The 22,898-nt window shown below is 36.9% G+C and overlaps 2 protein-coding genes across 2 annotated transcripts; one reads left to right on the forward strand and one right to left on the reverse strand.

Moving 5' to 3' along the window:
• Positions 1–243: 243 nt before the first annotated feature.
• Positions 244–9,712, forward strand: LOC103700800 (26S proteasome regulatory subunit 7A). Its single transcript, XM_008782662.4, has 10 exons — positions 244–470; positions 1,290–1,371; positions 4,218–4,309; positions 4,458–4,535; positions 4,637–4,698; positions 7,215–7,359; positions 7,548–7,766; positions 7,884–8,065; positions 8,913–9,088; positions 9,283–9,712. The coding sequence occupies exons 1-10, from the start codon at positions 387–389 to the stop codon at positions 9,438–9,440; spliced, it is 1,278 nt and encodes a 425-aa protein (XP_008780884.1). The 5' UTR covers positions 244–386; the 3' UTR covers positions 9,441–9,712.
• A 583-nt stretch (positions 9,713–10,295) lies between these two features.
• LOC103700801 (low affinity sulfate transporter 3-like) lies at positions 10,296–15,416 on the reverse strand. Its single transcript, XM_008782663.4, has 12 exons — positions 14,855–15,416; positions 14,717–14,765; positions 14,249–14,456; positions 13,979–14,153; positions 13,303–13,368; positions 12,996–13,226; positions 12,772–12,898; positions 11,834–12,120; positions 11,247–11,440; positions 11,006–11,088; positions 10,846–10,922; positions 10,296–10,654 (listed from the first exon to the last, which is right to left on the reverse strand). Exons 1-12 carry the CDS (start codon positions 15,146–15,148, stop codon positions 10,502–10,504), a joined length of 1,944 nt encoding a protein of 647 aa, XP_008780885.1. The 5' UTR covers positions 15,149–15,416; the 3' UTR covers positions 10,296–10,501.
• Positions 15,417–22,898: the final 7,482 nt, after the last annotated feature.

Here is a 22,898-nt window from a genome sequence, read left to right on the forward strand (position 1 = left end):
GCGATGGAGGATAAAAAAATAAATTTAAACTTTTATATTTATTTTGAATTAAAATAAATATGATTTTTATTAATAATATTAGAAAAATTGTTATATTATGGACATATAAAAATAGTATTTTATGAGAGTATAGGGATAAATATAAATTTTAAAAAAATATTTATATAAATTTAAATTTTAAGAAAGATATTTATTAAAAAAACCATAAATTAATTATAGTCATGTTGAATGCGAACTCAAAAGCCGAACCCTAAATTCTCAGCCGATGAGCTTTAAGGCGTGGGGTAGGAAAGAAAGGGGAGGAGCAGTGGAGGAGAGACCTACAAAAGGAGTTTCACCGAGCGCGAGAGGACTCGCCATCGCCGCTGCCGCCGCCCGCGCCCGCCATGGCTCCAGAGCCCGAAGAGGATGCGAACGAGAAGAACCCTCGCCCCCTCGATGAGGACGATATCGCCCTCCTCAAGACCTATGTAAGCCCCTATCTCTCTTTCTCTCTAACCATCGTTTTTGGATCCGCTTCGATCCAGGATTTCCTTTTTCATTCGGTGCATTTCATCTTCTAGCACTTGCTGGTTCTCTGTTTTGAACCCTATATTTATGTTGCTCTATTGATTTGTGTCGGATGTTTCTACTACTGGTGTTGTTTCTCCGATTTTCTTCCGCCCTGAGTTAGAAATCGACTGATTTGATTATTTTTATGCAAAAAGATTGAATGTTTGTTTGTTAGGTATAATTTTCTGCTATTTCTCGGTTACACTGCCTTTTGCTTCTGAAATCTTCATTGTTCTAGGGTTTGTTTCGGTTCAATTTGTAGGTGTTCAGCGGTGATTATCTGATTTTTGCTCTGCGAGTTAAAAATCTAATATTTTGTTGGATTTTCTATAAAAAGGTTCAAAAATGTGTTCGTTATGTATAGTTTTCTGTTATCTTTTTCTCAGTTTTTGGTTATACTGCCTTTTTCTACTGAATTCTTCACTTCTCTAGGTTAGTGCGGCTCAAATTTGTAGGCTTCCAATGCTGTCCTTCCATGGCCTAATGAGTTCATCTTCTTTCTCGAAGTTTAAACTGGATAGAGTTCTTCCTCAGTTTGATCTTGTAGTTGAGGATTTCATTCCATCATGTGTTTTTATAATCTTTTTTTTTTCTTCCTTTTTTTTGTGTGCATAATAGGTTATTCCTGTTTATGTATATCTGCTTGTTGTTAATAGGTTATCATCATTTGAGTTGTCGTTACATTAATTTTTAATCCCATTTAAAAACACAGTAATCTTGAAATTACTTGATGACAGGGTCTGGGGCCTTACTCCGCGAGCATTAAGAAAGTAGAGAAGGAAATTAAGGAGATGGCCAAGAAGGTCAATGATCTATGTGGTAGGTGTTGGTTATATTTATTTCATAGCATGCTTTTGTTTCTTCTCTTATAGATTTTTTTTGTGTATTTATGAGATCATAAGCTTCGTAGCATACTGGAGGAAATTTTTAACAGAAAATGATCAATGCTCTTTCATTGGTAATAATAGGAAATTACATATTGAACTAACCTTTTCAATAGTCAAAACTATCTATGTTACTTCAATAGAATGTAGGTGCTCTAGATTGGATGCTTTATTTGTAAGACTGGTATAGTGTTGCTGAATTGTAATATTTGTTAAAAACTGTATGGTCGCTCCTCATTTTCCAAGAATGTGACGATTCCTTTTGGTAGAAGAAGACATGAGAAACCCTATTATGTCCGAAGCTATGTTCTCAAGGTGCTAATTGTCTTATTACATCAGGGTATAAATCTCCCTAGCAATCTTGCGTAGTTGCTACCAGTCTGATTATTTGTCTAATTGTCTTTATTTGTAAGACTGATATCATATAGCTGGGAGCACTAGGCAGTGTGATTCTTATCGCATAATTTCATACAAAATATGAAAGCAGGACATAGGGCTTGTGAAAGGTCGCTCTGGTCTCTTCTTGGTCCCAATAGATGACTAGATTTGAGATATTCCTGAAGGAAAAGGTTCCAGAGCTTCTCCCCTTTGATGAGGTCTTATTTTTGGCCAATCAGCTTTCAATTGACCGCTGACAGGCAATTTTGATTGCAAATTTTCTTCTGCAGCCCTTCTCCTTTTCCTTCCTCTGCAGCAAGTGAACATTTATAGAGGTCTTTATCTCAGTTGATCCCCATGAAACATGAAGGGGAACAAATAAAAGCAAGGGAAGGTCAAAAGGATAATGATAGTAAGGAGAGGTAGTAGAACAATAAGATGTATGACGGAAGCTTTCGATAAAGGCATCCTCCTCTTCTTTTACATAAAAGCTCGCAAACACTATTAAACACATGATCTTATGTGTTTAAGATGTACATGATAAATATTTGGTCTCAAGATGGTTTCTTTGATGACGTCGCTTAAAGCTTTGTAAACTTTTCAGGACTAGGGAAATCTAATTCAAGCAAACAATTAAAACAAGTGAAAGACCTCACTCAAAATTTAAAGTAAAATAAGAAAAGATGAAAAATAACCCATTGAAAATTCTATATCAGTACTATCTAGAAAGCATGAGTTGGAACTTCCGAGCCATTTCTTACCCTCAGTGGAATTTTGAATAATTTGATATTAAAATTTTGCTATTTTGTTATTCATAACATGAGAAAAACTAGGAAAATACTAGATCTGCTGCTTAAGCGATATGCCTAATCAGTTCTACCCACCTTTGTAATTGGTCACCTCACTTAGATCTAAACACACGATCCTATTTGGCACCTCAACCTCAACTGGTTTGGTTTCTATCTGATCCCTCTGAATATTTTCTAGCCCTTTGATCAAAATAAATACATAAATATCTCCTTTTTGGGTTAAATGTACTATATTTATGATAAAAAATTGAAGGCAATATAATAGGTAAATAAGAATACTAATATAATCTTATAAATGCTTAAAATCCAAAAAAATAGAACAAGTTAAATGGAAACTGAGAAGTATGTGATGAATAAAAATTCATAACTATCAAATGAAGAAAAGTTTAATATATTTAAAGATAACATCAAATATGATGCAATTTACAGAAAATATATTTCTTAACTTTTATAGCATGTAGGTTTTATAAAATATAAAGATCAAATTATTATTCACATTCAACAGACGGATGTTTCAACCACACATTATTTTGTAAATACTTTAGGAATCGCCTGCCTCAATAATTGGAAACTCTAACTACTGAGGGTCCTGTAAGCATATGGCTCTTCACCCCTAGTGGAGTGCTAATGGTGCTTATTTCAATTTACGATACGGATAACATGATTTGTGAAGTACATGTCATCAGATCATTTTCCGTATCTATATTGTGGAACATAAATTACACCACTTTGACCTTCAAATATCTTACCATTAACCATGAAAATATAAATCTTTTCTTAGTTAAAGTTGATGATATTTTGAAAATGCCCTAAAAATTTGTATAGTAGAAAGCTTGAAGTAATACTCAAACAAAGATTTTGAAATATATAATAAACATAAACTACAATATTAAGTTGAGCCTAGAAGGAGAACTATGTAAAAGCCCTAGAAGAAATATAAAATTAGCTGGACAGAATCTGAGTACCTGTTATGGAATGTAAATTTAGGGTAAAATTTAGAATAACTTGAACATATTTAGAAAATCTGGAGTACATGAAATGCAACTATTTAAGCATAGAACCTAATAAATAAAAAAAGATTCAATTTAAAACTATGAGAGGAATTGAGAAAACAACCCAATGCAACATTTAAATAATGAAATAATAAAGTGCTTCATTTTTCTTGAAAATGCCTTGTCGATGCTATTGACTTAAGGGTGGTAATAGAGGTAGATAGCCCAGCAGTCTCAGCCTACCTGACATCAAATTTTGCATTTGGTTCTAGTATTTCGATCAAACATCAGGTCAAATTTTGGAGAACTACTTTTATCTTTAACATTTGATATGGACAATGCACAATGATTGTTCATGACTGCAAAGGTAAGTGTGGCCTATGTCAGGATTAAGGGCCATGACTCATGGAGTGATGTTTCCATTATTTAGATTAATTATTGTTGAAAAAAATGGAGTGTTATATGAAGATACCTGTAACAGACTTGGTGCAAGGTGAATGGATTGTGGGAGTATAACTGGAATGTGGTTTTTATTGTTGTTTGCGGTAGGACTTGTTGTTGAGCCTCTAACTGTAAGACTCATTTTGTCCAATCAAAAACAGGAATCAAAGAGTCTGACACTGGTTTAGCTGCACCCAGCCAATGGGATTTAGTTTCTGACAAGCAAATGATGCAAGAAGAGCAACCTCTTCAGGTACATTTACTCTATTTTTTATTTTTATATACCATTGAAGACATATTTTTTGCATGTGTATGTTATGTATATTGATGTGAAAGAATAATTTGTAGATTGATGTTTGTGTATTTGCAAAATCTTAGGCATATTTTTTTTTCTCTGTAAGGTTGCAAGGTGTACAAAGATTATTAATCCGAACACTGAAGATGCTAAATATGTGATAAATGTAAAGCAAATAGCCAAGGTATATTCTCCGATTATAAATGTAATGTTTTATTGGACTGGTTTATTTTAAAGAACCACAGTTTGGTAGACTGATTTATTTTTTTATTTTGCCACGTGCAGTTTGTGGTTGGCTTGGGTGATAAAGTCTCACCAACTGATATTGAAGAAGGCATGCGTGTGGGGTGAGGCTAGGGTTCCTCCCCGCCCAAGTGAACTTTTTAATGTTTGACTGAAAGCTGTGTACTGAATCTATTTCTTGCTTGTTTTAATTGAGTTACAGAGTAACATTGCCTATCATTTTATTTATATGCTATGAGACATTGATAAGGATATTGGATATAAATACAACATAGTACAGAAAACTAGTAGATCAAGTCTTGAAAAATTAGAATACTATAGGCTTAGGATAGAACAATGAATAAATATATCCTTTACAATGTGAAAAAAGGCATCTAGAAAGCATATGGATTATCAAAATAACATATTACACACTCTGTATGATAGCATCAAAATTTACAAACTCGAGCTAGCCATTATTCAAATTCATAGATCACGATTCATACTCTATAATAATGTTAGCATCACAAATTCCAAAACTAGCCATTCGTCATTAAAGGTCAACATTCTAAGAAAGGAAAGCAGAAAATAAAAGGCGTTCCTATCATCCCTGGAGGAACTGGGAAGTATCTCAGATGTATCCAAGAAGTATCTAAAGCATTTTTTTTCTAAGTTTAAAAATAAAAATAATTAAATAAGCACCAATATGTGTCCTGGAAGCATCCAACAAGTATCGATATCTGATACATATCCAATATGGACACAACATTCAGTTTGGAATATTCATCTTAGTAGTTTATCTGTAAATAAAGTTTACTGTTTGACTTTTTTTAGTTTTATAATTCGGTAGAAAATACTTAACCTCACTCTTTCACGGGCATGCAAGCCTCAAGCTGGTTCAACATGCTGTGATGGGATGTAGGTTCACATGTCATAGTGAATTAGAAAATAAAGGTCACTATCAATTCTCTAGTTCTAGATGCTGAGTCTTGATCCCTTGGAATGGAACTAGTGGGAGCTGCATATAGGGATTTTGCTCCTAAAAGGAAAGCTATTAATAAATTAAGAAAAAGAAAAATTTGTAGCAGCCATTTGCTCAATGGAATTCTCATTTGAAGGATTAGGTAATAGATAGGAAGAGGTGATTGCATGAAGTCGATTATGTAGATCTGGAGACCTGTTATTGTGACAGGGCAAGGTAAATCATATTAAAAGAAAGAAAAGGAACGAAGTAATAATAGAACATGCTATTTAGAAGAAATCCGAAGATTATACATAAGGTACTAATATCAAGTAACTAAAAGCAAAATTAAATATTTCAGCAAATCATGCATAATGGATAATAGAAAAGAAGCCAAAACATTTCACAGGTTATTACCGTCTAACTAGTTTAATCATTTGCTTTTTTTTTTCTTATGTGTGATGGTTGATCATTCATGCAGATTTTCAATTTTTTTTTTAATATAATAAGATAAATGGTGGGGATGTCTATTCTAAGGGAAGTTTGATATATTATCATGATAAAAAGTTGGGTTGGATTCTTTTAAAGTTGAAGGCTTGGATTTAACACCATTGAGATATTTTTTGGATAATAGAACAAATCTTTCGATATTTTGGGCCAAATAGCACTTGGAACTCTATGGACCACTTGGGATTGTAATAAGGTTAAGAAGGTTGAGATATGATGCACGAATAACTTAGAATGAAGTTGATCATTTGGATGTTGTGGTCATTGGATTCTTTGTTATGTGCTGGGACCAATTACTCTGGATGCTTGGGACATATTCAGACTTAAACATTTAGAAGAAATGCAGAAAGTGATCCAAAGAGCTTGTGCTGCTTCATGTTTGATGAAATAATGACCAGTACAGTTCCCATCTATTATAGATGCAATAAGTTACCTCTGGCAAGCTCCTCCAGTGCTATAAAGACATTCAAGTATGATCTTTAAAGACATAAGAAGATGATAGGGCTGGAAGTTTTTTGTTCAGGGACAAGATTTTGTTTTTTTTCAGAATCAACACTTGGGTTTTGATATGGATTTTTAAAAGAGTAAGCCTTTCACAATCTCTTATCTTAGGATTGAATTCCCAGCAGCTTCTAATCTGATCTTTCAGTACCCTAAAATGTATTTACTGTATAAAGTACGTCTGATCAACTAAAGACCTAGTTTTATGTTTCCTCTGATCTTCGATTTAGATATCTAACACAACTATATAATTGTACTATTTATAGCAAAAATGATAGTAGCTGTACCCTGCAGTATAAGTATTTTGAGCACAGATTTGCTTGTTTGCTCTCGCCATAGAGTCCAATTGTACTATCATCCCGTTTTAGAGCACATCCTCTTCTTCTTCTATCTTCTTTGTCATAATCTTCTTCTTCGTCTTCTTCTTCTTTTGGACTCGGACAACAAAAATAAGATCAGAACACAACATGGACCATCATAGACATTTGTTTTTAATTGTATTATATGTATTTATCGTTTGTGACTTTGACGAGTCATAGGTAGATAATATTCAAAGAAGTTTCTTGTGCTCTAAATTATTATACTATTCATACATGTGCAATTACTAGGTTTATGATTCCTCTCTTCTTGATCTAAAATTATCCTGTTTTGCTAAAATTTCTTTTTCTTCAGAGTTGATAGAAATAAGTACCAAATTCAGATTCCTTTGCCCCCGAAAATTGATCCAAGCGTTACCATGATGACGGTAGAAGAGAAACCTGATGTCACGTATAATGATGTTGGCGGTTGTAAGGAGCAGATCGAAAAGATGAGAGAGGTACTATATTTTTTCCCTTATGTTGAATTCATTAACACCCATGGTTTTGGTATTCCTTAGAATATGAATTGATCCTCGGTAAAACTTGCCTAGATGTGAAATGTCTGTGCAAGTTTCTCATGTCTATTCTGTGTTTACTGACTCCAAGATGCTTATTTTTTTTGCGTGTGTGTTTGATACTTCTTTAGGTTGTGGAACTTCCTATGCTTCATCCAGAGAAATTTGTTAAACTTGGTATTGATCCTCCTAAAGGGGTCCTTTGTTATGGTCCCCCCGGTACTGGTAAAACACTCCTAGCTAGAGCTGTTGCCAACAGAACTGATGCCTGCTTTATTCGTGTCATTGGAAGTGAGCTTGTTCAAAAATATGTTGGAGAAGGGGCTCGGATGGTCCGTGAACTTTTTCAGGTTGTTGAACTTCCAGAAATGCAATAGCAAGTTTTCTCAATGGGAAAATGGTCTTGAGATATGCCTTTCAATCTTCTAACATTTTTCTGATAAATGTCTAAAACCGTGTACTTGTAGATGGCCCGCTCAAAAAAGGCATGCATTGTCTTTTTTGATGAAGTTGATGCTATTGGTGGCGCTCGTTTTGATGATGGTGTTGGGGGTGACAATGAAGTTCAGCGAACTATGCTTGAAATTGTCAATCAGCTTGATGGATTTGATGCTCGAGGAAATATCAAAGTGCTAATGGCAACCAATAGGTATGTCATCTCATTCTGCGTGTCAGTTGCTTTTGTTTGTCATCCAAGATTAGCATTATACTCAGGATCTCTGTTTCTTTCTGAAGACTTCCCCTGTATCCAACTGTATCTGGCAATGAGTACCGTGGGAATATTTGTATCACCTTTTAGCATGGGCTTCCATTTATCTCTTTTTGATAGGGTACTTCCTTTTTTACTTGTTATTTTTTCTTGGGGATTACCATCACACTAAAGAATCTGATTTAAGCTTGAAGAAGACATGACTCTCAACTGGCTTTTTGCTTATTTCCATAATCTGACATTCTCAAATCATCTATATGAAGATCTTTTTTCCTTTTTTCTAGAGTTTGTTTAGACCCGTGTTGTGTTATAATCATTCTCTCTAACAGATTTGATATACTTTGTCAAATTTTCGAGCATTCAGAGATTGATTATTCAAGTGTCTGAACCAAATATATTTGCATTAAGCCATCATCAACTATTCACAATTAATTGAATTTGAGGTATGAGTAATGTTGCTTAACCTAGATAGCAGGTTTTCTACTTTTGGAATTATCTGGGTGGTCCTTGATATCAAAAGCAAAATTCACCTCAGGTTTAATTGCGTTCATTCCCTAGAGAATGTTAGATTTTTTTTAAAAAAAAGAAATTGTAAAAACAATGTATTCAAGTTGCGGCATCATGGAGTCAAACTGTGCTATTCTGTGTCTTCTAGCTGCTGCTTTAGCTGTTTTGACAACAGCATGCACTTTCATTACATGTTGACCTGCTTTCTAGTTTCTAGCTTAACTGCAAGCTGATGCAAAATCTAACCATTGTATCTCTTGCTTTGCTAAAAATTTTTCAGACCTGACACTTTAGACCCGGCACTATTGCGTCCTGGAAGATTGGACCGGAAAGTTGAGTTTGGTCTGCCTGATTTGGAGAGCCGGGCTCAAATATTCAAGATCCACACTAGAACAATGAATTGCGAGAGGGACATTCGATTTGAGCTCCTTGCTCGTCTTTGTCCAAACTCCACAGGTAAATTATTTTCAGTGAGTTGTTTCTTTCTATTTTTTCTGGTACCTTATAACTTTTTGATACAAAGAAATGTTTGCCTTATGCTTAATTCATTTCTTAATAGAGATGATTTGTTGTATTTATTCTATATAGTAAACATCCAAATCTTTTATACTATTTATACTTCTAATTTACTTTTATGGTTGATCATTTAGGTGCGGACATAAGGAGTGTGTGCACTGAAGCTGGGATGTATGCAATCCGGGCACGAAGGAAGACAGTTACAGAGAAAGACTTTCTTGATGCAGTGAACAAAGTCATTAAAGGCTATCAGAAGTTCAGTGCAACACCCAAGTATATGGTCTACAACTAACAAGTGTCTTGCATTGCACCTGGAAGGAAGGAGGAATTGTTTGTGTTGATGTGTTTCACATAACGGATGCATTACTCGAATTGTTCACCATGGATGTGAAATGTGGTAATTTGAATCTATTGATTTGTTTGTTTTGGGAGAAGAAACAATCAGCTAGCATCGGGATGTTGAATGTATTTCTGAGGACTGGATATTAGTGTGATAATTTCCAAGACAGAAGTCACCACCTTTGCAATGCCATGTTTGCAAGCACTATTATTCTCAGTTCTTTATGATAGTTGAGTACATTTACTTGACAATGCGATCCAGACTGCACCCGTTTTCTTTTACCTGCATAATGTCGAAGTGGACAAAATCAAGGGTAGCAGCACTCTCCAGAGGTTTAAGCTTACAGGAATAATTCTTTCGGAGTTGAGATTGCCTCAGGCTACCCTGTTGTGAATGAAGTGAGGTTATAATCAATCTTCCATTGAAAAAGGTCAGACTTTTGATGATATTTTATCACCTTGAATGTCCGCACGACTTGTCAAGATTATAAGATTTGTAATCCTTGATAATTAAACTTGAAGCTTATGGTTTACTCCAATATGTCAACATTGTCACACTTAAACATGTTATATTTTGTCGTCTCTGTTTTTTCACTTTTGTTGCCCCGGCAACCAAGGAGGCTGGCTTTTTTTGGCAGATTTAGAAAATGTGCCCAAATGGCCTAAAGCATTTAGGGATCAACCCTCTGCTCTTTGGACAGGGTTCGAAGAGGAAGATCTAAGGAACCACATTCATCTCCTAGGAACAAATATTGATCCATCAGACGCCTCAGAATAAAGTGCAAGGATTTTTAGAATATGGATTCAGTAAGAGTGAATGTAGTCATATGTAGAGTAGTCGCAATATTATGATTATGATCGTGATTGCTTTTGTTCCAATAACAGAGGCAGTTCATTCCATATTAAATTTTACATTCTTTTAGTGAACTCATATAAATACGAACTGCCTCTCTGAGGCATTGCGACTCTTCCTTTATTGTAGCATACCCATCAGTTCCAGGACAGGAGATAACATCAACAGCCACAGCCGTCATCCTTCTTGGCACCAGAACATGCTTCCACAGCTTCACCTACAGTTAGGAAGATCCATGTTCCTCCAATCTTATCCACAAGCCTGGCCAACTTCATCTTGTGAATTACTTGCCAAGCAGGATTGGCTATAGCTAGCTGCAACCAAACAGATTTCAGAATAAAAGTTCTATAGCATTCCCAGATAGGATATAAATGGACATGTTTCTTCTTTCCTCTATATTAAGAGAGGTTATCTTCTTGTGTATTTCAAGTGCTAAGATTCCTGCAGTGTCGATATTCATCACATCTGCAATCGAATGCATCATTTAGTTGATTATGTAGTTCACCTGTATGTTGACAGAAGTTAGCTTCTTGTGTATTTCTTCAAGCACTGTGATTCCTGAAGTGTCAATATTCATCACATCTGCAATGGAATACATCATGTAGGTGATTATATTTGGAGAGGATGTACATATGGGTGTCATGTTTTTGAGCTAATGAATTTACTTGACATGTCGATGACTGCTGATTGGAGACTCTTTCCAGCTTTCTCGGTATCATCTCGTTCGTCTAATATCCACCGCATAACCCTGTAACGAAAGGATTTGCTTGAAAAATTATGTAATAACAGATTGACCATTTTATTTAGTATCCTTGAAGGTTGTTTCTAAGGACTATTTTTCTCAATTCCAGCAATAGTCTTCCCATGAATCATATTTTCGATCTTGCTTTCAGTACATTGCCTTACCTTTCTCTTATGAAATTGGCATTCATGAAACAAAGGAAGGATGATTCGATGTGAATTATCAGTATGCCTGGTGTTTCAGTGGTTTTTGGATACTGTCTCATACTGCAGAAGATGTCCGTCCCTTGAATTCTTCCAAGCATTTCGATACGAGGTCGAATCGAACTTATAATGATCCTAAAGAAGGAGATAGCCACCTGCAAAATTTATAGCCTTGTAAGCAACACAAACTGAATTCATGATCAGAGCAATCTATGGTTCAGTGTCTTCATTGTCCAGGGAAATCTACATGATTGAATAGGACATGGAGTTAAATTCTGTTTACACTTGTCGAGCAATTAATGAACTCAAAAGCTACAGATTCCTCGATGATGACTTTTTTTGTTCTTTGGATCACAGCAGGAAAATGGTGCTAGAAGCCCACCAACGAGAAGAAGAAATTGGGCTATCTAAGAATTTAGATTAGGACGATGCCTATGTCGATCTTATACTTGTGCAACTTCATGGAAATATTTAATGATGCTTTGAGTAAAGGTACCGGATAAATGATACATGGGATTAAACTGGGTGTCTAGGTCCAATGATCTCACCGCGATTAAAAGACCGATCTCCACCGATCCAAATAAGACACCAAGGAATGCTCCGAGGCAAGCAAGGAAGTCCATCTTGTCAACTTCCCATATGCTGCATGCTTCCTTTATATCAATAAGTCCAGGGAGGGCAGAAAGGATAATTGATGCAAGTATCGCAACGGGGGTATAGTACAACAGCCTTGTTAGCAATTCTAAGGCTATAAAAACTGTGATGGCCATGACAATGTTGGAGATTGTTGTTTTGCAACCAGCGCTGACATTTACAGCTGTTCGAGAGAAAGAACCTGTGAATTTTCAACAAATCAGTTGAATCAGCTCAGTCAGTCATCTAAAACTGAGAAAAAAACTTTCAGATGCTAAAAGAAGGTTATTCTTGTTTCATCAATTTCAAGATATGTCAAGAGCCAGATTTTGTTCGGCTGACTTCATTCTTACAGGATGCTCATATCTGATCTGACAGAAATTATTATAGAGTTCATCTATTAACAGCTGAAGACAACAATTTTAATTTCAGTAATACCTCTAGATTGCATTTATACAATGGTACAGTCAGCCAAGAAGTCTTTTGCCACCAACTTGGGTAGGCTTTTTAAATCTTACTTTGCCATCTTTTTCCTTAATGGTTGAAGGAAGATGATGCAAGTTTAACCTTTGTTTTCCAAGAAATACAGAGGGAATGCCACCTTCTAGAGCAGGGGTGCCAACTAGAGGACCCAGGACCTCTTTGGCGATCTCAACAGATTGGAATGAATGTAATGCAAAAGATTGGCATATTTATCTGTCTGTTTTTCATTAATTTTAAATTCTAGGACATCAGAATAATTTTCAAGATTATGATTTCCTCTTGCAATTTGAGTAAATTCTCTTGCAGTTTCTCTCACTACTTGTTTTTCCTGAAAGATCTTAACTACTAATTCTCTGAATGTTCTATTCACCTGTTGCAACGTAGCAGGAGGTTAAGGATCCTGCAACGTTCGTGAAGCCCATAGCCAGCATTTCCTTGTTACCATCTAGCTGGTAGCCCTTCATGGAGGCGAAGGATCGTCCAACAGCGATAGCCTCCTGAAATTATATGGCATATGGCAGTCAGGTCTTGCTAATGATATCGTAGCATGCAAATATAGATGATGATCATTGCCAGATTTTCATGAAAACAAACCGTGAGAGCAATGACTGCACAGATGAGACCGATCTTCGCGCACTTCCCAACATACGGTCCAGTGAACTGTATTTGTTTAGCTGAGCTTGGATTCAGGCCACCATCAACATGTTGTATAATTTTAACACCATGCTTATCTGCTCTTGTCACGAAGACCATAAGAGTTGACAGAATGACAGACAGTAGAGGGGCAACAGCAGCCAGCCAGAAGAGCTTCTTATTCCTCCTCGACTGAGAACAGGATATTATGATGTTATTAGCTGAATTTGATAAATCCATATGGCACAGAGAATTCTACATTACTTACTATAAATCTGGTGATTAGGATGAAAATAAGGAATGAACAACCGAGAAGGAAATTGTCTGGGTGCCACTGTTAACAAAAGCCAAAGAGAATTGAAGTTAAACACTGTCAGATGAAAATAATTAAAACACACACACACACACAAAACCTGATTCCATCAATCAACCATGAGGAAGATGACAATTCATAGTTTATGGTTGTCAACTCTAATGCGAGCAAAGCCCATCAACTTTCATCATTTGAGGAGTAAAAGCACAAAAATATGCATCTACTTTGCAAGCGCAATGCTCTTTTTATTATTTTTTGCTCAAGAGAAATATGGCAGGAGTACCACCATTCTGAGTCAAATTCGAACTCCCCATGGAGGAGAGAACTAGGTGCCTACTTGCTGAGGCAAGTGCAATGATTTCATAGTCATCAATTTAACTGGAACACACTGATGAGAACTATATGTTCTTATTGGCCAGAAAAGTGCGAGCTTCCTCCACCATGCACTTATTTTCACCATCACCTTATGACACCACATGCCTTACCAAAAAAATTAGAACAATGAAAAGTAATCATGATGGCATCGTTTTGGACATAGAAAATCCTGTTAGAGTTTTGGGTTCCCCATTTTATATTTGTCCAAAAGAGAGGGGAAAAGGAAAGTAACTTTGGGTTGCACATGATCACTTACAGGCTGATTAACTGCAACCAAAACAGCCTTTATGACTGAGACCACATCAGTCTTGTTTGTGAAGTGACTAATCCCAAGTAGGCCTTTCAGTTGCTGAAATCCTATTACGATTGCTGCCCCACCCATGAAGCCAACAATGGCAGCATGTGAAAGAAAGTCCACTAGAAAACCCAGTCTGAGAATGAGCAAATAACACAACGGGTTATCATTCGTAGCACGCATGGATTAGCACGACCGCCAAAAGATAATTAACAAAGATAGGATATCCACCTGAAAAGTCCAAAGGAAGCTTGAAAGATGCCAGCAAAAAAAGTTGCAGTGAAAACCAGCTTCCTGTATGCATTTGGATCGACCGATGGGTCCACCACCTTCTGAATCATGGAGGATAGAAGAAGAGAAACAACAGCAACAGGACCGATCGCTATATCTCTCGAAGAACCCATTACAGCATAGATCAGAGGTGGTACAACACTTGTATCTAGTCGGAAACATTGAGACTTGATGTAGTTAGCACCAAGCAACATACCATAATTATAAGCATGCTAATGAACAAAGAAAAGAAAATCACTTATATGTTGCTTTGATTTGCTCGAACATCTCAGATATATAGTATTGTGCATTGAGCAAACAAAACTTGAAAAGTGGATGGTGATATAATGTGAATTCCATGAGAAACAGAACAGGCATAGATCTGAATTATACAAATAGCCTCCATGAAAAGAATATTAACCAACTTACAGAGGCCATACTGCGGGCTCAGCTTTGCTAGATTAGCATATCCAATGCTCTGCAAAACAATGAGACAGCTTTAGGAGCGAGCATGCCATCATATCTAAAAATGGACAGCTAGATGATTAATGTAGCTCATGTTTTAACCTGCGGAATGCCGAGGCTTGCAAGAGTTAAACCAGCCATCAAGTCGCTCTTAAATGACTTGAAATCATAGTTCCTTCCCCAACGAAGGATCGGAAATAGGCCATAGAGGGCTGAAATGCTGCATTTAAGCAGTGAGGAGGACTTCTTTTGCCGAGGAACAATTGTTTTCCTTACCACACTGGTGAGCTCATCCCAAAGAGAAGGGGGCTCTGGAGTGTTGAGCACCCACGATTCAGTTGGCTCTTCAACACCATGCTTTGTCACAGAGGCAGGCTCGCTCGCTAAGGATCCCATGTCTTGTCTTCTTGAAGTCTTTGGGAGAACTCTTACAGTTCTATCTCTAGGAGTACCTGTAGTTTTGGAAGAAGATTCTTACAAGTGGAAGGACCATCACAGAGAATGCCCACCTGTTATTAGACTGCGGCCTGAAGCTGACTAACGAAGGAGATAGGAGAGGTGAGGAAGCCAAAGTCGCGTGGACCTCAAGCACGTTGTTCAAAGGAATGACACAGATTGGATGCAAAAGGTGCTTTCTACTTGGGGGTTCCTGAAAATTTGTGTGATCTCAATGATTCTCTTTTATTTATATAGGGATAAGTAGTTGATTAGATGATTGAGCTGTCGACAAACTGTTTGAAATGCTGGCTATGTATAGCATATATATATATTGGAGCATTATCTCTTCCATGACAATAATTTAACTCTTTTTTTTTCGCTTTCTGGACCTACTACTTTCCATCATTTTCTTCTCTGATATTCTTAAAAAGACACTTTGATCTCACAAATAAACAATTCTCAGTATGTGCTGATAAAACTTGCAAAGTTCCAAAGAGATTCTAGGACAATAATGACTGCTATTTGCTTCCACTATCAAGGATGCTTCTAGTGGGAATCAGTAGAAGCAATAGTCTTCCAGTAATGGAGCAACTTCTATCATGACCCTTTTGAGGGATGCATGTTGAGATGACGAGCAGCTGACTAAGGTACAGCATGCCATTGAAAGCATATCATCAAAGGTGACATGGTAAGAAGTGACCAAGTTCTCTTATACACAGAAGGGCATCGAAAATATAAGGTGAATGAATCAATTGGTTCAATTGGGTCTTTGTGTGGATCTTTACTTGGGTGTCCATACTCTAGTGCCATCTCCCTTCCTTTCGGTGCTATAAGTTGACAGGTCTTAAGTTATTTTAGCAGGACAAACTATTAATAAATGTTAGTAATTCTCCTTTAGTCCGCAAGGACGCATTTGTTCCACAAAAATCTGTAGTTCATGAGTATTATTTGAAATGAAATAATAATTATCATAATAAATATTATTTGCCATCATGATAAAATAATATTTAACAATAGAATGATAATGCCCTGGCATCCTGTTAATTGAATAAAAAAAAAATTCATATAGCTGGTACAAAGATTTGAATTAAAAAATATTTTATTTTGATGAACAGTTTGCTAGTCCCATTGCAGAATTGCTGGGAAATGGCCATGATTTAAATTCCTATCACTAATATATATAGAATAACTAACTCCATCTAAAACCGTCATAATTAATTAATTATAAACCATGCATTCAAATTGAAGAAAATCTAAGCAATCATGGAATCTTGCGTCTGTGCTTTTATGATCTAGAAAAACTCTTTAATTAATATAAAGAAAGCTTTCGTATCAAATTTTGTCCAAGAAACAAACAAAACACAATCCAATGATCCAGACACCAAGGCATAAAAAAATACGGATTCTTTGCATGGTTGAGAGAAACAAAAACAATACTGCACGCCAGCTCTCACGGCCGTTTTCAGCTGCCCGGGCATGGCTGTCCGAGCCTGATGTTTCCTTTGTCACCAGGCCCATGGAGGTCACACACACCAAGGACAAATTAATTATGTATTGGTTCATCAAGTACTTCGATGAGAAGTGTATCTTTACACGGCTCCAAGCTTTGTAACCAGGCTGGCGAGCGCGAGGGGATCAGTGGCGTTCACGGGTTGGTGGCTTTTCCTTGGATTTCCCTGCCACCACCACGTTGGAGCTAGTGAGAACATCAAATTGACAGTTTGCATGGAACAAAAAATTCTATGGTGCATGTCTGAGAGAGTATCACGTGAGATGCTTTCGTAGGAAGACTGACCATTCGCCTATATACTCTATTCTCTTTCTCGCCGAGCCTCTCTAATCCATCCTTTCCCTCATCAAACCGTCTTTCTCCTCCACGAGGCTTTTATTCTCTTCATCAAATTCTTTTCTCATCCTCCAAATCTCTTTTTTTCTAAGATAAAAAAACTTAGAACATGTATCAGAAAACCGACGAATATATATCACCTGGCAATGTATTGTATACTAATGAACATCATATTCTGGAAACCATGTATCAATTTATTTAGAGATGTGTATTAGGATGCTGGATGATTATATTGTATCAGAGACACATAGCTCATTATTGCTGGTTGGTCGGCCTGGCCAGTCAGTCTGGCCAGATGCTCTAATTGGCTGCTATGGTCATCTGTCTAGTTCAACATTTCAGTCGGCAGCTTAGGTTGGCAACTCGATCGACTGTTCAGGTTGATAGCTCAGTTAACTGTTTAGGTTGGCAGCAATCATAAGCCAACAAATCGATGCCACATCAAGTGTTATATTTCTAATTTAGTTAGGCAAAGATTTGGGTTTATATGTTGACCATGCTGGCACGTTTGCAAATATTTTAATATTTTCTGGACTTTTAGATAACCAATTATTGTAGCTCATGTCGGTATGAAGGGACATATTACTAGCTTTTGGCAAGATTACTACAACAGAAGCCATCCCATACTGTAAGAAAATGAAGTCCAAAGGGATCTTGTGCAAGATTGATCTACCCTGAAACTTCCTTACAAAACTATTAGACAAAAAAAGGCTTAGGTCCTAAATGGAAATGTTGGCTCATCATTACTGTAGTTAGCCAGCTCTTGGCTCATCATTAATCGAGAGCCAGGTAGATGGCTCTAACCCTCTAACCCTTTAACCCGTAATTGTTCGACCTGGTAGCCGACATGCTCGGTAGAATTCTCAACAAAGCTTCAACGAAAAATATCGTCTCAGGCATCGAGCCACTAGATATCATCAGGCAAGTCCAATGTTTCCAATGTGCAGACGACGCTCTTTATCTTTTGCGATGCCTCAAAGGACCAAATCAATGTGCTAAAATTCATCTTATGCTCGTTTGAACTCCTCTCGGGTCTCAAAATTAAGTTTCACATATCCCACTTGATCGATATTGGGATGGCCCTAGAAGAGGCTGAAGGATGTACAAAGATGCAAGGGTGCCCAGTGGCCCAACTGCCTATTAACTACTTAGGTATTCGACCATAGCATACACCCTTGAACGTGTCTAGTTGGAACTTTTTTTAGAAGAAATTAAGAAATAACTCGCAGGATGGAAGCCAAGAGTTCTTTCCTTAGCTGGGCGACTCATCCTTGTTATCTCTCTTTTAAACGCTATTCTGGTATACTGGATATCAATATTCCCTCTTCCGGCCTTGGTCATCCACAAAATCACCAGCATTTGCCGGAAGTTCCTTTGTGGGGATTGTGAACAATGCAGCAAAGTGGAATACCTCTCAAATTAGTCTCTTGTTTGGCGACCTAAGAATCTTGGAAGTTTAAGATGTTGGGTAGAGTATGCGCAGCGGAATAACAAATAAATAAAATATTTTTACTGTCCTCCGCCCATGTTGTTCAAGCACGTAGTTGTCGCACCAGAAAAAGAGAGGAGACCTCACGAGAGAGAAGAGATCCAGATCTTGACTTGAGTGCCTTAGGTGATGGATCCACAGGCGCTAGGTTAGAGACCCGTATCGTTATCCATAAGGTTTATCTCTAATTGTTTCCATCCATTACAGAAACTACCAGATAAGATAAACTTTTAATAACCTCTTAATTTAATTGGATTTTAAATCACCAGTCAAACGAGGTTTATCTTGATGTAGGATAAACTTATCAAGTGGGCCACATCAGTCTCCTAAAATTAGGAGACGTGCTAACTTAAGAATCATTGACCTTGCCATCTTGAACCATGTCCTTATCCTAAAGTAGTGGTAGAGCTTCTTTGCACAACAAGTAATACCATGGCGGAAGCTGATTCAAAATAACCACAGACACCTTACACTCCCTCCATCCCTGTCAACGGTGCAATCAGCCTCATCCTTCTGGAAAAGGAATAATTAGGTTTGCCCAGACCTTTCAGCAGTTCACTTTCCCAAAAATTGCTCAACGGTAAACCATTATGTCTCAGCTTCCCCGACCTATTCACCTTCTCAACTAAACACTCAATCAGCATTGCCAAATTCCTCAACTGATCTAACTGATTGTCAAACTTCAGTATTCCAATAAGCATTAATTAGTGCCTCCTTGCTTCGCAACTGTCGTATATCATGCAGAGAGGACAATAGATATTGTAAAATGGAGTGCAACTTCCATGCATGTTTACAGTAAAAAGTTGTCATCACTTCCTTCTTCATAGAGGAAAGTCCCTCTAGAAATTCCGGAAAAAATGAAACTCTTTGGATGGCTCAGCTACAACAAGAAGAAACTAACGGCTGATAACCTGGCAAAAAGAAAAAAGTTCAAATAAACTCGTCATGCCAATTGCGCTTTAGCTGTGAAGACACTGTTGATCATCTCTTATCAAACACTGTATGAGCCTTATTCCTCTCCCAGTACCATAATCTCTCACAAACTTTCAAACAACATCTCTGCCATTTGGAATGAATGGAAAGCAAACAATCCCAACATAGAACGCAGCATGGCTAGCTGCAGACTCCTTTCTACTCATCCAGCCTCTGAAAACTTAAAAAAAAAAAACAAAAAGAAGAAAAGGAAAAACCTCCCTCTTGGACGAGAATAAAATGCATTAGAACTGAACTATTCTGAATTCGACCACACTGTCAGTTGGCATCGGGACATATCAACATCCATATAATGTATGGTGGTTATGGACCAAACCATGGCTTGTTCCTTGTTCTGCACCGCGTGCATGGTGCACCTCCAACGCACCAACCATGTATAGTGGTGGTCCATTCCAACTTCTTGTGAAGGGCAACGATCAGGGGGGAATCACTACTGTTTCTGTCGAGCAAGTGGGACGGTTCCCTTGCAACTTTCCTCCGCTATGCCACGACGTCCTTATAATGCTCCTCCACCCTCAAGTTTGTGGAACCACTTCTTTGTCCAATTATTTCCATGCACTGGTCCCTACGTTATAAAGACACAATTGAGCTCATTTTCTTGTCTAAGCATTTAAGATTGGAATCAGCTAGTTAGTGATTTCTATCCATCCATCCATATATATATATATATATATATATATATATATATAATATATATATATATATATATATATATAATATATATATATATATATATATATATATAATATATATATATATATATATATATATATATATATATATATATATATATATATATATATATATATATATATATATATATATATATATATATATATATATATATGTGGATGGAAACGAGGGAACGCTTGGTTGGCAATGATTGAATGATGAATCCAAATTGGAAAGAGACTCTTGCATGGGTGGTTCACTGAGGAACCAATGGTACAAACATAGCTCATTTTCTTGGCTGCTATCACTTTGGCGGCAGATTTGACATGAAAGTGTTTTTTCTCCAAAAAAAAAAAAGAAAAAAGAAACGGCCAATTGGGCTATCAAGTTGGACTACATAACTCTCTTCAAGCTCATTGAAACATTGATTTTCTCTTAGGTAATTAGCATCATGGGGTTTTGTCTAATTCAGTAGCCCACCAAAAGTTTTGAGTGCTTGTCAGTCTGGTTGCTGTGCAACACTATGCTTTAAATCATGTATGCAACCGAAGCTTGAGACAATTGAGATCAACAGGGTTTCATAATGGGGGCAACGGTCCACCAAAATTTAAAATGGGGGTCGTGTTTCTTGATGAAAGGTGGTATTGAGTCGGGAGTACTTGAGCAGAAAAAATATGAAGCTTATAACGTGATTTAGAATATACTCGGGGCAATTGATGTGCTGTCTCAAAATGCTGCGTTTTCTTGTTTCTTTTCAATTGAAGTAGCAAACTGGATGATAACTGGGAAGAAAAAAAGCAGTAAAGTTACTAGGGGCAATGATGTGTATAGGTCGCAAAGTCAAAGATAGGTTGCTAGCTGCTAAATAAATCTGACCATGGGTTGGGTCTAAATTATATTTATTTTTAATCGGATTAAGTGTCGGGCTTATTTATTGTTTGATATTTCTGTGCCTAAGCCCGGCCTATGATCAGCTTTACTACTAAAGTATGTATGCTCGTCCAATATGTCAAAAAATAAAGGAAAAAGAAAAAATGGTATCACGATAGATGCATGGTTTATTGGTGTCAGCTAGGGTTTAGAGATGCTGGAAAGCTGGAGGATATTTAATTAGTATGCTTTGGCTCAAAATGCTGTGATTTTTTAGGTGAATCTAAGTATAAACTACCTGCCTCCCATGGATGGTGCATAAAATGATAAAACCCTGGTTGGAACTCATTCAATGCATTAATTAAATAACACAAAATAATAAATCAGTGAAGAGGCTCTCTCCCCTTCTCATCCCTTTTCTCCTTTTTTTTTTTTTAATTCATAAATAAAACATTGAGAAAATTTCTAAATTCTTCCGGACATTCATAAATAAAAAATTTTCAGGCCACTTCTATAGAAATAGTCAAACAGACTTTTAGTTTGGAACAATTTCTTCAGACGAGAGGAACAACAAGAAGAAAACAAAGTAAGGCAAATTGCTGTCCCTTTCTATGTTTTATTTTCCTCCACTCTTGGTTGAGAGGTCTTCTCATTAGCAACAACTGGGATTTTTTTATTCTTTTAGCTTATTATTTAATATTAACAATAATTTCTTCGCGCCATCTTTCAAATCATCTCATCTCAGTCACTGGTCCAAGCGTCGACCTTTGTTCACCCCTTTTTTTTTTAATTTATAGAACTTTCATTTTGCTTTTAACATGATAGAAGTGGTCGAGAATCTGTCTATGGAGCATAAAAATTAAATTTGAAATAGTCATGAAGAAGAAACGAGCGACAACGTGATCAATAGCCTGTGCAAAGAATCGTGCATGCGATGCTCAAAATCTAAAATGCTTAATATGTCAAGAAAGCAAGCGGAAGGCTGTTGAAAACAGGGGAAGCTTGAATGAAGAACTCCAGTTCTTTTCCATTAAAACTTTCTGTACATGATACGTCCTATTTATAACATTATATTGACAGAGTAACTGACTAACTAACATGATAACAAATTAACTAAAAACTGGTAGAGAAGTTAAAGTAGTTAGTCCCAGTTCTTGAAGTTCTTCATGAAGTAAAATATATCCAGAACACAGGGAGTGAAGCAGAGTTGCAGAGTTGATGAGTCGAGTGAGAGAATGATGTTCCTCAATAGTCCCCCTCAAGATGGAGTGTATAAATTGTGTATACCCATCTTGCATATGAGAGTATGAAAACGGTTTGTTCCGAGTGCTTTGGTCAATAAATCAGCAAGCTGTAAGTTTCCGGATATATGAAGGGTTCGAATGATGCCTAGTTGAAGCTTTTCTCTCACAATATGGCAATCAATCTCGATATGTTTTGTTCTCTCATGGAACACTGGATTGGCAGCAATATGCAACGCTGCCTGATTATCACAGAATACTAATGCCGGTTTGGTATGTTGTACATCAAAATCCTTGAGGAGATTGATTAACCATTGTAATTCACAGCATGTGGAGGCCATGGAACGGTATTCTGCTTCTGCAGAGGATCGGGAAATGGTTTGTTGCTTCTTTGATTTCCACGAAATGAGAGACTGCCCAAGAAATATACAGAAACCGGTGACTGATCGACGCGTATCTAAGCAAGATGCCCAATCTGCGTCGCAAAAGGCCTTTAAATGAAGCTCAGAGGCTGATGGAAAGAATAAACCTTGCCCTGGTGTAGCCTTCAAATATCTCAAGACTCGATATGCAGCATCCAAGTGCGGTTGTCGTGGT

This window comes from Phoenix dactylifera, chromosome 9 (assembly GCF_009389715.1).
Source record: "Phoenix dactylifera cultivar Barhee BC4 chromosome 9, palm_55x_up_171113_PBpolish2nd_filt_p, whole genome shotgun sequence".
Classification (NCBI taxonomy): Eukaryota; Viridiplantae; Streptophyta; class Magnoliopsida; order Arecales; family Arecaceae; genus Phoenix; species Phoenix dactylifera.